The sequence below is a fragment of the Saimiri boliviensis genome, chromosome 1 (assembly GCF_048565385.1).
Source record: "Saimiri boliviensis isolate mSaiBol1 chromosome 1, mSaiBol1.pri, whole genome shotgun sequence".
In the NCBI taxonomy this organism is placed as follows: Eukaryota; Metazoa; Chordata; class Mammalia; order Primates; family Cebidae; genus Saimiri; species Saimiri boliviensis.
This window is the reverse complement of record NC_133449.1, coordinates 134966019-134979805: the sequence shown is the minus strand read 5'-3', so window position 1 is coordinate 134979805 and position 13787 is coordinate 134966019. Positions and strand designations below refer to the sequence as shown.

At 43.3% G+C, this 13787-nt stretch overlaps 1 protein-coding gene across 1 annotated transcript in view; it reads right to left on the bottom strand.

The window, feature by feature from the left end:
* Nucleotides 1–13787, bottom strand: part of CDYL2 (chromodomain Y like 2) — a 213639-nt gene that overhangs the window by 33547 nt on the left and 166305 nt on the right. The window contains exon 3 of the mRNA XM_039462504.2: nucleotides 3518–3735. Coding sequence (XP_039318438.1) covers nucleotides 3518–3735 — 218 coding nt within the window. The remainder of the gene's footprint in view (nucleotides 1–3517; nucleotides 3736–13787) is intronic.

Genomic DNA, 13787 nt, shown 5'->3' with positions numbered 1-13787 from the left:
TGGGGAAGTGGATAAGCTTTTAATCAAGGAGGCTTTGTGCAATCTGTTTCACTGACTCTTTCCTTAAGGGGCATTTCTGTTCAGCTCTCGGTTCTCTGCAGTATCCCAGATAGGAGATACATTACAGCAAACCCACTAGCTTCAGAATCTACTTAATGCATCCAGTAATGTATGAATTTCTACCCGTGAGGCCAATCCAACCAATGTCAACTACACAACTAGGAAAAGCAATTTAATTATTACAGCCGTGAAAGTTGTTGCCTTCTGGTTTCTCCATTCACAGGCAAGGCAAGGCCTGCTGGTGAACATTAAGTGGCCTCTGCTTCACGTTAACAATGAAAGGAACGTTTATTAGATACCTCCTGTCTACCCGGAGGTACTTTGTGGGCCCCTTTGCATACATTATCTCTAATCTCATCAGTAAAATACTGTAAAATTTCTATAAATGAGGAAGCTCAGAGAAGCAAAGTAACTTCCCACGGTAACAGCACGGTAAGTTGAAGGCAGGATTGGAACCCAGGTCTGCTAGACTAAAAGCTGTATTCTTCCTCTCGCGCCACCTCTTCACTTCAGTAGGGCCTTCGTTAGGGGCTGGTTTACCCAACCAGCCAGTCACCCACATGCTCGATCCACTTCAGTTGTTCAGACCGCTGAAAATAGCAGATCAATAACTTTGACTGTTTTCCTACTGTTCTGTGACCAACCGACACCGATTAGCAACAGAACCCCAATTAACTAAGCCCGCAGCTCAGGAGGTGACAACCTGTGCACCTTAAATTAGCTGAGCACAACACGTTTTCCATGATGAGTGGGCAACAGCTACCACCCAGGGCTCCTCCAAAGAGAGAATGAACTGGAGACTCCACATGCATTCAATTTGTTGAAGGAAAATGCTGTGCCTTTTTAGAGCATGCTTTTAGAAAGTAGTGAAGTAGAAAGAATGTAGGAAAAACGGGTCTGGCACATTATTTTAAGCAAGATAAGCTTAAAATAATGAGGTTTTCAGGTGTATAAACATGTGAAGAGCTGCTTTCAGGGTCAAGTGCAGGCTCTGAAGTTCTCTGAATCCTACTCAGAGGTCTACAGGGCAGAGAACTCCAGGGATGCTGCCGTTAACAGGTCGAGGAGGGAGAGGCCCCCAAAACACCACGCTCAGAGAAGGGGCAGCACATAGCCACCACCCCACAACCCCAAGACTTCAGCCACAGTGCTTCCCTCACCATGTGTCAATCATTCCAGATGGCCATGCCCACAACCCCATAAAAGAACCAGGGTCTATTTCAACCGTAATATTAAGACATGTAATCACAAGTCCAAGAGCACAGTACTTTCTTCCCACCACTCCACTTCGTGTGCCTCCCTGATGGTACGGGATACACTGGGCAATACCAAGCCATTCTATCACCCCAGTGTGAGTGAGTGGTCATCCCTTGACTGCATCGCCCAAAGCATACCCTTCCCATTGACCTCCCATTGCCATTATGAAAAAGAGAGTCCAGGATATTGCAAGGACAGAAAAAGGGGTCTCAGAGTTCAGTGTCTTCAGGGGATCTTGCACTGGGATGAACGGAAGAGATAAAAGGGAGGGCAAGAAGAGTAGAACGCCTGCCCTACTGGCACCTACCTGGTTAAGCTGTGAGACCCTAGCCCAGATGGACTGTTTATTTTCTCAACTATACAATGAGCCTCGATTTTTCTCATCTATGCAATATGGATCATAACAATGCTACCTCAGAAGGGAGGTGACGAGACGACACAAGATAAAGACGAAATACAAGGAACCAAAAGCCCCTGCTCACTGGTTGGCACCGTTGTCGCCATTTACCACTCTACTGCCCTACCCCGGGAACCTGGTAGGAGAAGGCTGCTTAGAGGGGCATCTTCCCACCTTTGTGCTGTCAAGTATCTCTTCCCTGCTCCCCTCCAGGTACCCTGTATTTTGAAGGATGTTGTCAACCTCACTGCATTAAGTATTCATTGCTTCCCTATTTTATTCACCTAAGACACAGAAGCATGATTAATATTTACAAAGTAATGTAGAAAAGTCAGTAAAATAGACTTCATCAAAATTTAAAAATCTGTCATAGGGCACTATCAAAAAAGGAAAAAATCAAACTCAGAGAATGGGAGAACATAATTTCAAGTCATATATCTGAAAAGGGCTTACTATCTAGAGTATATAAAGAATGCTTAAAACTCAACAATAGAAGGAAAATTTTAAAAATAGGCAAAGGATCTGAATAGGAGGAAGAGAGAAAAATGACCAACACACCCATGAAAAGACGCTCAGCATGATTCATCACCAGGGAAATGCAAACCAAAGCCGTGATGCGATACCACCTCACATGCACTAGCATTGCTAAAATAAAAAAGACAGACACTAACAAGTGTCAGCAAGTATACAGGGAAATGACAACCCTCACATACTACTGGTCAGACTGCAAAATGCGGGAGCCACCGTGGAAAACACTTTTCCAGTTCCTCGAAGAATTCAGTTAGTAATATGACCCAGCAATTCTAAGAACTGAAACAGATTCAAGAAAATTATAATGGAAATTAGACATATATCCAAGAAACTTGAAAATATACGTTCATATGAAAACCAGTATATAACATATGTAGAAATATTATCCATGAAAGTCAAGGGTAGAAACAACCCCAGTGTCCAACAAACAGAAAAGCTGATAGACAAAATACAGTCTATTCACACAGTGGAATATTATGCAGTCATAAACAGGGATGAAGTATGGATACATGCTGCAACATGGATGAAACTTGAAAATATGCTAAGTGAAAAAAGCCAGACACAAAAGGCTACATACTGTGTGTTTCCATTTACACAAACTGTCCAGAACAGGCCAATCTATAGAGACAGAAAGAAGATGAATGGTTTCCACAGGCATGGGGGAAAGGAGAATGGAGTTACTATTTCACGTGGGTGAGGTTTCTCCTCGAGGTGATGAAGATGTTCTGGAATTCGATAGGGATGATGCTTGCACAGCTCTGTGAATATACTAAAAATCACTGAATTGTACATTTTAAAAGGGTAAAATTGATGGTATGTGAAATCAATCTGTCTCAGTTATATATAATACATAGTAACATATATTATGTATTATAAGCTGAGTGAGATGTATTAACTGAGTGAATGTGATATCTGCAGCAAACCAGTGTGACATGCTGACGGCAACAAAGTTTAGCTAGAAGAGCCCGAGATGTGAAGTTTGGATTCTGGGTCTGCCCCTTGGCCAACTCTGTGTCCACCATTGGTTGAGTGAATCCCTCTGCACCATGGTGTTCATCTATAAGATGAGACGGTATCATTAGGTGGTCATAAAGATCAAATGGAATAATGTACATAAGACGATGAGCAAATTGCATCCTGCGGTCAGGTTTTTATGCATTCTGGTTACCGTCCTCAGCTCCCTGATGGAAGGAAGGAGAATGCCACTGTCCCATTCAGAGTGAGAAGGAGCCACCGCCCAGCCCGTCCTTCCCTCTGGCTGCCACCCCTTACCTCAGGTGTCAGGGCGTTGTTATCAGAGGTCTGACTGGACAGCAGGATGTGCGTGAACCCTTCTTCCTTCCGCACGACGATGTCTCGAAACCGACAGTTGCTTTCATTCTGGCGGACACTGTACCTGAGCCTCTTGTCAAAGACGTAGTCCTTCTCCGCTTCCAGCTTCCTCTTCACCGGACTGTGCAGGTTCAATCCCCCGTTGGTCAGAGCAGAGCCTTCCAAAACCAGATAAACAATGTAAGAAACTGACACGGGCCACATTCCTAGAAGGATGTGCTCAGAGGACACTGGGATTTTCAACGGAAGGGCTTGTATGTGGCTGGGACACACCACCTCCTCCCCTGTGCCACCCTGTATTCTAGGAAGAGGGAAGATAAAGAGACGGGTGGGATTCCTACATTTCCAAATTCAGAAGCAGGCCTACAGGGCTCTTTGTGAAGGTGCGGTCCTCTGCTCTTTTCTCCCACACATTAGATTCTGTTCAGATTCCTTGGCCACAGGGAATCCACTGACCACCCTGAGAGGCAGCCCACTCCACTGGTGGATGTCTATGAATGATAGGGAATCATCAATAAGAGCAAGACCAGCAGCTAACCTTTATCCAACCCATACTATGTGGTAAGCACATCACAGGCATGATTTTATTTAATATGAGAAACAGAGATTGGGCTCTGGGACCCCCCAGTGCTTTGCTGGGGGCTGCCTTGAGATGAGAGAGGTGAGCACCAAGCAGGCAATGTCCTTAGGTCTCTCTCTCTTCCTCTCCCAAATCAATTACAATGACTTTGCATTTTTCTGTTTTACATATTAGCATTCACAAGCGGCCTGAAAGCGCCCCGATGAAAAGGTCTGAAAACTAGTAACAGAATGAACCAGCTGTGTAACGGTTCTCAGTCTCCAGCCTCACACAGGATTCATCAGGAACTCTGGGATGTTCTAAAGAAGCAAGGCCAAACCAACACCCCTAAACCTCCATTGGAAGCAGGTCCAGGAAGACGCTCAAATGTGTATTTTCAAAACCACCTCCATCCAAAAAAAAAAAAAAGAGCAAGAGAAAAAGAGAGAAGGAAGACACTAATGACCAGTATCAGAAATGAAAGAGGGGGTGTCACTATTGATCTCATAACATTAAAAAGAGAGTAAAGAAATACTAAGAAAAATGGCTCTGCCCATTATTTCATAACTTAGATGAAATTTCTTGGAATGAATTCTAAGCAATTTTCCTTGCATCCACTCAAGTGTTCTGGAATCTTCTGACTGTTCTAAATCAGTGCTGAAGACAGGAAAAGTAACCCCAAGAATGTGGGGCAAAGGAAGCCAAGTGCCCAAGACAGACTGGGAATAGTCCCTGGCTCAAGACAGCCCAGGCAGAATCTGCCCTTAACAACTGGACATGCCAGGAAAGAACCCCACCAGGTAGCTTAGAAGGCCCCTCGGTAGGTGTGAGGGTGTGAGGCAGGGGGAGGGACACCAGTAGTGCTGCAGGAGGTTCTCTGGCAATATGGCACAACATACACTCGCTAGGACACTATGCTTTCATCACAACCCATTATTGTTGGCTGAGGGTTGCTTAAAAAACTGAGCAGACTTTAATAATTTGTAGACTTCCCTTAAAGTCCAGACTCCCGGCTTCTCTTTACAAAAAAAAAATAATAGAACTGCGTATTAGCAGCTCTGGGACCGTATTCCAATATGGTGACAACTGGCAGGATTTCAACAGCCACGACCTCTCCTGGGTTTGCCATAATCCCCACTACTCCCTGTCGTGTCCCCAGAGCTGAGGGTTGACTGCTGTTTATCATCACCTGTGTGCTGTCAGTTTTCTTATGGCATAGAAATCTCTCTTTGTACTCAAAAGAAAAGCAACAAAACAAAATAAAACAGAAGATAGAAAGCCACATACTTCAAGAAAATTAGGGAAAGGTCCATCACCCATCCATGTTCCTTATTTGCACGAACCACCTCATAGTGAGGATCTCAGCATCTACCATCTGAAGAGTCTGGGCTCAAATCGCAGCCTGGCCGCTTCTCAACAGTGAGGCCTGGGGTATGTATTTAACCTCTCCAAGCCTCAGATTTCTCATTATTAAAAGGAGGAAACAATACCTATAGTTCATAGGGCTGGGGAATGGATTTAAGAAGATATCGGGCCGGGTGCAGTGGTTCATGCCTGTAATGCCAGCACTTTGCGAGGCCGAGGTGGGTGGATCACGAGGTCAAGAGATCGAGACCACCCTGGCCAACATGGTGAAACCCCATCTCTACTAAAAATACAAAAATTAGCTGGGCGTGGTGGCGTGCACCTGTAGTCCCAGCTACTCGGGACGCTAAGGCAGGAGAATTGCTTGAACCTGGGAGGTGGACGTTGCAGTGAGCCAAGATTGTGCCACTGCACTCCAGCCTGGCATCTGGTGACAAGAATGAGACTCTGTCTCAAAAAAAAAAAAAGAAGATATTACATACAAACAGCTAGACAGCTAGACACAAGGCCTGGACCTATTATATGCTTAATAAATGCTGCGGATTGTCGATACTGATGCTGTCATGAATAGTAGTAGTGGTGGTGGGTAGTCGCTGGTGGGAATGGGGTGGCAGTTTGCACCCTGGAGTGTCCCTTCTAGCATCAGGATTGGGCTTTGTCCCCCTCCCAACTTCTGAGGCCAGAGAAGCACATGCCAGACCAAAGAGTCACAGCCACAACCAAAAGCTACCCTTACAGACCACTCTAGAACCACTGAGTAGATGCCCTAGTTTCTTTGCCTTGCAGCCACGTACACCCTGCCGAGTCTCATCTCCGCTTCCTGTACACACCTATTTATGGCTTCCTCTGGTCCTTCTGATTGGAACCCTTTCTACCTCTGCCCACCTGGAAGCCCCTACTCACATATGAAGACTAATTAGACATCAGTATCACAAAACCTTTTCTGAATTCTCAGGCAGGATTCTTGAATCCATTCTATATTTGCTCATTTTCTCCACTAAACCATGAGCTCTTCAAAACCAGGGCACAGTGAACTCTGTGACTTCAGCCTCCACCCTAGTGACCAGCACGTTACACACAGAAAACACCAGTTCAACCATGAAGCCAGTTTACACTCAGAGGTAATTCTGGGAAGATTAAAAAATAACAATAATAATAAAAGAAAAAGGTACAGGCTTAGGAGCCAGAGGCCTAGGTCTGTACCCTGGGTCTGCCTTTTAAAACTCAGGTGTTGCAATGAGATACCATCTCATGCCAGTTAGAATGGCAATCATTAAAAAATAAAGAGACAACAGATGCTGAAGAGGATGTGGAGAAATAGGAATACTTTCACACTGTTGGTGGGAGTGTACATTAGTTCAACCACTGTGGAAGACAGTGTGGCGATTCTTCAAGGATCTAGAAATAGAAATACCATTTGACCCAGCAATCCCATTATTGGATATATACCCAAAGGATTATAAATCACTGTATTATAAAGACACATGCACACATGTTAATTGTGGCACCGTTCACAATAGCAAAGACTTGGAACCAACCCAAATGTCCATCAGTGACAGACTGGATAAAAAAAAAATGTGGCACCTATACAGCATAGAATACTATGCAGCCATAAAAAGGATGAGTTCGTGTCCTTTGCAGGGACGTGAATAAAGCTGGAAACCATTATTTTCAGCAAACTGACACAAAAACAGAAAACCAAACACCACATGTTCTCTCATAAGTGGGTGTTCAACAGTGAGAACACATGAAGAGAGGGAGAGTAACATCACACGCAGGGGCCTGTCACAGGGTGGGGACTAAGGGAGGGATAGCAGAAGGTAGAGGAATAGGGAAGAGAGAGCATTAGGAGAAATACCTAATGTAGATGACGGAGTGATGGGTGCAGCAAACCACCCTGGCACGTGTATACCAGTGTAACAAATCTGCATGTTCTGCACATGTACCCCAGAACTTAAAGTATAATAATAAAAAAATAAGAAAGAAAAACAACTGCTGCTTAACTAGTAAGCAAGTACTGCAAGGTCACTGGATACAAGGGTAACAGACAAAAGTCAGTTACTTTTGCACATACCAACAATGAGCAACTGGAACTTAACGGTTTATTTTTTTTTAAATACCAAGTTTTGGTATTCAATAGCATGACAGAGAAATCAAACTTAACAATAGCTTATTGTATATTTCCAAGTAGCTAGAAGAGAAGAACTGAAATGTTCACAGAACAAAGAAAAGGCAAATGTTTGAGGTGATGGATATCTCAATTACCCTGTATCATTACACATAGTATGCAGTTTTCTATCACATGTATTCCAAAAATATGTACAACTATTATATGTAAATTTTTAAGCTTTAAAAAATATTGTTTATGACACCATCCAAAATATGAAATACTTAGATATAAATCTAACAAAATATGTACAGGATTCATATGTGAAAAATTATAAAACTCTGATGAAACAACTCAAAGAGAATCTAAGTAAATAGACTACAGTGGTGCTATCACAGCTCACTGCAGCCTCAACCTCCCTGCAGCCTCAACCTCCCAGGCTCAAACTATATTCCCTCCTCAGCCTCCCAAGTAGCTGGGACTACAGGCATGTGCCAATACACCTGGCTAATTTTATTATTTTTTATCGAGACAGGGTCTCCCTATGTTGCCTAGGCTGTTCTCAAATTCCTAACCCTAAGCAATCCTCCCACCTCAGCCTCCCAAAGTGCTAGGATTGCAGGTGTGTGCTACCACAATTGGCCAAGACTCAGTATTTTTAATATGTCATTTCTTCCCAACTTGATCTATAAACTCAATCTAATCCCAATTCAAATCCCAGTGACTATTTTGTAGATACCAGAAAACTGATTCTGAACTTTCTTTGGGAAGGCAAAAGACCAAGATAATACTGATGAGTAAGAATCCAGTTGGAGGACTCTACCACCCAATTCCAAAACTTACTATAAATCTGAAGTAATCCACACAGTGTGGTGTTGGTGAAAGAACAGATACGTGCATCAGTGGTATATAATAGATGACCCAGAAATAGATCCACGGCAATGTACTGAAGTGGTATTTGGCAAAGAAATAAAGATAATTCAATGGATAAAGGACAGCCTTTCTCAAGAAACAGTACTGGAACAAATGCATATCCACTTGAAAAGATTAAAAAAAGAACCTACACACAAACCTTATACTTTTCAAAAAAAAATCAATATGAATCATAGACCTAAATGTAAAATGCAATATTATAAAGCTCTTAGAGGATAACATAGAGAAACCCAAGGGAACTTGGACTTGCAAACAGTTTTTAGAAACAACGTGAAAAACATGATCCATGAAATAAAAAATTATTAGAGGTTACAACGAACACAATTTAAACAAAACAGTTCAATAATTTTTAAATGGGCAAAAGATCTGAAGAGACACCTCAACAGAGAAGTTACATAGATGAGAAGCATTCTGAAGAGACCTTCATCATCATTTTTCATTAGGGAACTAAAGGAAGGAAATTAAAGTCGGGAGGTACCACTACCCACACATTAGAGTAGCTAACATCCAAAAACCCAACACCACCAACAGCTGGTAGGGATGCTGAGAGACAGGAATGCTCAGTCACTGCTGGTGGGCATATAAAATGGCACAGCTACTGTGAAAGACGGTTTTGTCTCTTATTAAAAAGCTGAACATAGTCTTACCACATCAACCAGCAACCACCATTCTGAGGTATTCACCCCAGTGATTTGAAATCTTAAGAGTCACAAAACAAAACACAAAAAAACGGCAGCTTTATTCAAAGTACCAAAAAAATGGAAGCAACCATGATGTCCTTTAATACGTGAAGGGATAAACAAACTGTGGTACATCCATAATGTGGAATATTATTCAGCAATAAAAAATTAGTTATGAGGGAATGCAGCAAGATGGCAGAATACAAGGTTCCACGGATTGTCCCCTCCCCGGTGCAAGGACATCAAGTTAACAACTATCTACACACACAAAAATACCTTCCTAAGAACAAAAAATCAAGTGAGCATTCACAGTACCTGTTTTTAACTCTACATGGCTTAAAGAAGCACTGAAAAAGTAAGAAAAATCACCCATGTCACCCTTCCCCCACCCCCTACAGTAGTAGTGTGGTATGGAAAGCAAGTTTGTGCACTGTGGAAAGCCACTGTGTGGCTTCAAGGCACTGTGTGGGTTCAAGGCACTGAACTCACTGCTGCCCTGTTATAGCAGAAAGCAAAATCATACCAAACTCAGCTGATGCCCACCCATGGAGCGAGCATTTAAACCAGCCCTAGACAGAAGAGAATCACAGATACCCCAGTGGTCAGAACTTGAGTTCTTGCGAGCCTTGCCTCCACGGGATAAGGTACTCTGGAGCCCTAAATAAACCTGAAAGGCAGTCTAGGCCACAAGGGCTAGAACTCCTAGGCCAATCCTAGTCCTGAACTGGGCCCAGGGTCAGCAGACTCATGGGGCACACAACTCACTGAGGCACCACCAGCTGGGGTGGCTAAGGGAATGCTGGTATCACTGCTCTCCTAAAGCCAGACTGCACACCTCAAGTCTCCAAAAGAAATCCCTCCTTTCCACATGAGGAGAGGAGAGAGAAGAGTGGGGAGGACTTTGTCTTGCATTTTGGCTAAGAGCTCAGTCAGGGCAGGGTACTAGTCAGAGTCCTGAGGTCCCCCTTCCAGGCCCTAGCTCCCAGATGATACTTCTGAACACAGGCTGGGCCAGAAGGGAACCTGTTGCCTTCAAGGGAAGGATCCTATCTTGAAAGGATTCATCACCTGCTATCTGAAAAGCCCTTGGGCCCTAAATAATCAGCAGCAATACACAGGTACCATGTCAAGGCCCTTGGGAAAAAGACTATGAGACTTGCTGGCTTCAGGTGCAACTCAGCACACTCCCATCTATGGTGGCTAGGGGAAGAGATAAATACCTAACTCTTCATTTCCCAGACATAAACAAGCATCTACAAGAATCAAGACCATCCAGGAAAAACACCACCTCCCCAAATGAACTAAATAAGGCAACAGGGACTAATCTTGGAAAAAGAGAGATATATGTGACCTTTCAGAGAGAGAATTCAAAATAGTTGTTTTGAGGAAACTCAAAAGAAATTCAAAATAACACAGAGAAGGAACCCAGATTTCTATCAGATAAACTTAACAAAGAGACTGAAATAATTAAAAAGAAGCAAGCAGAAATTCTGTAGCTAAAAAATGTAACTGGCATACTGAAGAATGCATCAGACTCTGAACAGCAGAACTGAACAAGCATAGAAAGAATTAATGAGCTTGAAGACAGGCTATTTGAAAATACACAGTCCGAGGAGACAAAAGAAAAAAAAAAAAAAAACAATGAAGCATCCCGACAGGATCTAGAAAACGGCCTCAAAAGGGCAAACCTAAGAGTTACTGGCCTTAAAGAGGAGGTAAAGAAAAAGATAGGGGTAGAAAGTTTATTCAAAGGGATAACAACAGAGAACTTCTCAAGCCTAGAAAAAGGTATCAATATCCAAGTATAAGAATGTTACAGAACACCAACTAGATTTAACCCAAATAAGGCTATCTCAAGGCATTTAATAAGCAAACTCGCAAAGCTCGAAGATAAAGAAAAAATCCTAAAAGCAGCAAGAGAAAAGAAACAAATAACATAAAATAGAGCTTTAAGACATCTGGCAGCAGACTTTTCAGTGGAAACTTTACAGGCCAGGAGAGAGCAGCATGGCATATTTAAAATGCTGAAGGAAAAAAAAAAAATTCTCCACCCTAGGATAGCATAGCTGGCGAAAATATCCTTCAAACATGAAGGAGGAATAAAGACTTTCCCAGACAAACAAAAGCTGAGAAATTTCATCAACACTGGATCTCTCCTATAAGAAAGCCTAAAGGAAATACTTCATTCAGAAAGAAAAGGACATTAATGAGCAACAAGAAATCATCCGAAGGTATAAAACCCACTGGCAATAGAAGGTTCACAGAAAAGAAAACAGAGTAACACTGTAACTGTGGGATGAAAACTACTCTTATCAAGTAGGAAGACTCAACAATGAACCCGTCAAAAATAACTTTCCAAGACATAGTACGATAATATATAAATAGAAACAACAAGTTAAAAAGCAGGGAATTAAGTCAAGATAGAATACATTTATTAGTGGCCAGGTGCAGTGGCTCACACCTGTAATCCCAGCACTTTGGGAGGTCGAGGTAGGTGGATCACCTGAGGTCAGAAGTTCATGACCAGACTGGCCAACACGGTGAAACCTCATCTCTACTAAAAATGCAAAAGTTAGCCAGGTGTGATGGTGTCCGCCTGTAATCTCAGCTACTTGGGAGGCTGAGGAGGGAGAATTGCTTGAACCAGGAGGTGGAGGTTGCAGTAAGCCAAGATACCACTATGGCACTCCAGACTGGGCAGCAGAGCAAGATCCCATCTCAATAAACATATATATTTATTAATTTCTTATTGTTTCTTTATATAAAGTGTTGTTATAAGCTTAAAATAATGAGATACGAGATATTATTTGCAAACCTCATTGTATTAATCCGTTTTCAAGCTGCTGATAAAGACATCAGGTAGACTGGGAAGAAAAAGAGGTTTAATTGGACTTCCACATGGCTGGGGAGGCCTCAGAATCAGGGTGGGAGGCAAAAATGCCCTTCTTACATGGTGGTGGCAAGAGAAAATGAGGAAGGTGCGAAAGTGGAAATCTCTGATAAACCCATTAGATCTCATGAGACTTACTACCATGAGAACAGTATGGGGGAAACTGCCCCCATGATCAAATTATCTCCTACTGGGTCCCTCCCACAATACATGGGAATTATGGAGTACAATTCAAGATGAGATTTGAGTGGGGACACAGAGCCGAACCATATTATTCCACCCCTGGCACCTCCAAATCTCAAGTCCTTACATTTCAAAACCAATCGTACCTTCCAAACAGTCCCCCAAAGTCTTAACTCATTTCACCATTAACCCAAAAGTTCATAGTCCAAAGGCACCTGAGACCAGGCAAGTCTCTTCCATCTATGACCCTGTAAATTCAAAAGCAAGCTAGTTACTTCCTATACACAACAGGGATACAGGTATTGGATAGATACAGCCATTCCGAATGGGAGAAATTGGCCAAAACAAAAGGGTTAAAGGACCAATCCATGCAAGCCCAAAACCCAGCAGGGCAGTCAAATTTTAAAGCTCCAAATGATCTCCTTTGACATCAGGTCTCACATCCATATCACGCTGATGGAAGAGGTTGGTTCCTACGGTCTTGGGCAGCTTTGCCCCTATGGCTTTGCTGAGTTCAGCCTCCCTTCTGGCTGCTTTCACAGGCTGGCACTGAGTGTCTGTGACGTTTTCAGGTGCACAGTGCATACTGTCAGTGGATCTACCATTCTGGGGTCTGGAGGATGGTGGCCCTTTGCTCACAGCTCTACTAGCCGATACCCCAGCAGGGGCTCTGTGTGGGTCTCCACACCCACATTTCCCTTCCGCACTGCCCTAGCAGAGGCTCTCCATGAGCTCCCTGCCCCTGCAGCAAACTTCTGCATAGGCATCCAGGAATTTCCATACATCTTCTGAAATCTAGGTAGAGGTTCCCAAACTCTAATTCTTGGCTTCTGCGCACTCACAGGCTCAACACCACATGGAAGCTGCCAAGGCTTGAGGCTTGCAACCTCTGAAGCCATGGCCCAGCTGAACGCTTGCCCCTTTCAGCCATGGCAGGAGCAGCTGGGACACAGGGCACCAATCCCTTGGCTGTACACAGCAAGGAGACCCTGGGCCCAGCCCACAAGACCATTTTCTCCTAGGCCTCTGGGCCTATGATGGAAGGGGCTGCTGTGAAGCCCTCTGACATACCCTGCAGACACTGTCCCCACTGTCTTGGGGATTAACATTTGGCTCCTTGTTATTTACACAAATTTCTGCAGCTGGCTTTAATCTCTCCTAAAAAAAAGAGTTTTCTTGTCTATGATACTGTCAGGCTGCAAATTTTCCAAATGTTTATGCTGTTTCCCTTTTAAAACTGAATGCTTTAACAGCACCCAAGTCACCTCTTGAATGCTTTGCTGCTTAGAAATTTCTTTCACCAGATACCCTAAATCATCTCTCTAAAGTTCAAAGTTCCACAAATCTCTAAGGCAGGGGCAAAATGCCATCAGTCCCTTTGCTAAACATAACAGGTGTCACCTTCGCTCCAGTTCCCAACAAGTTCCTCATCTCCATCTGAGACCATCCCAGCCTGGACTTTATTATCCATATCACTATCAGGCTTTCGGTCA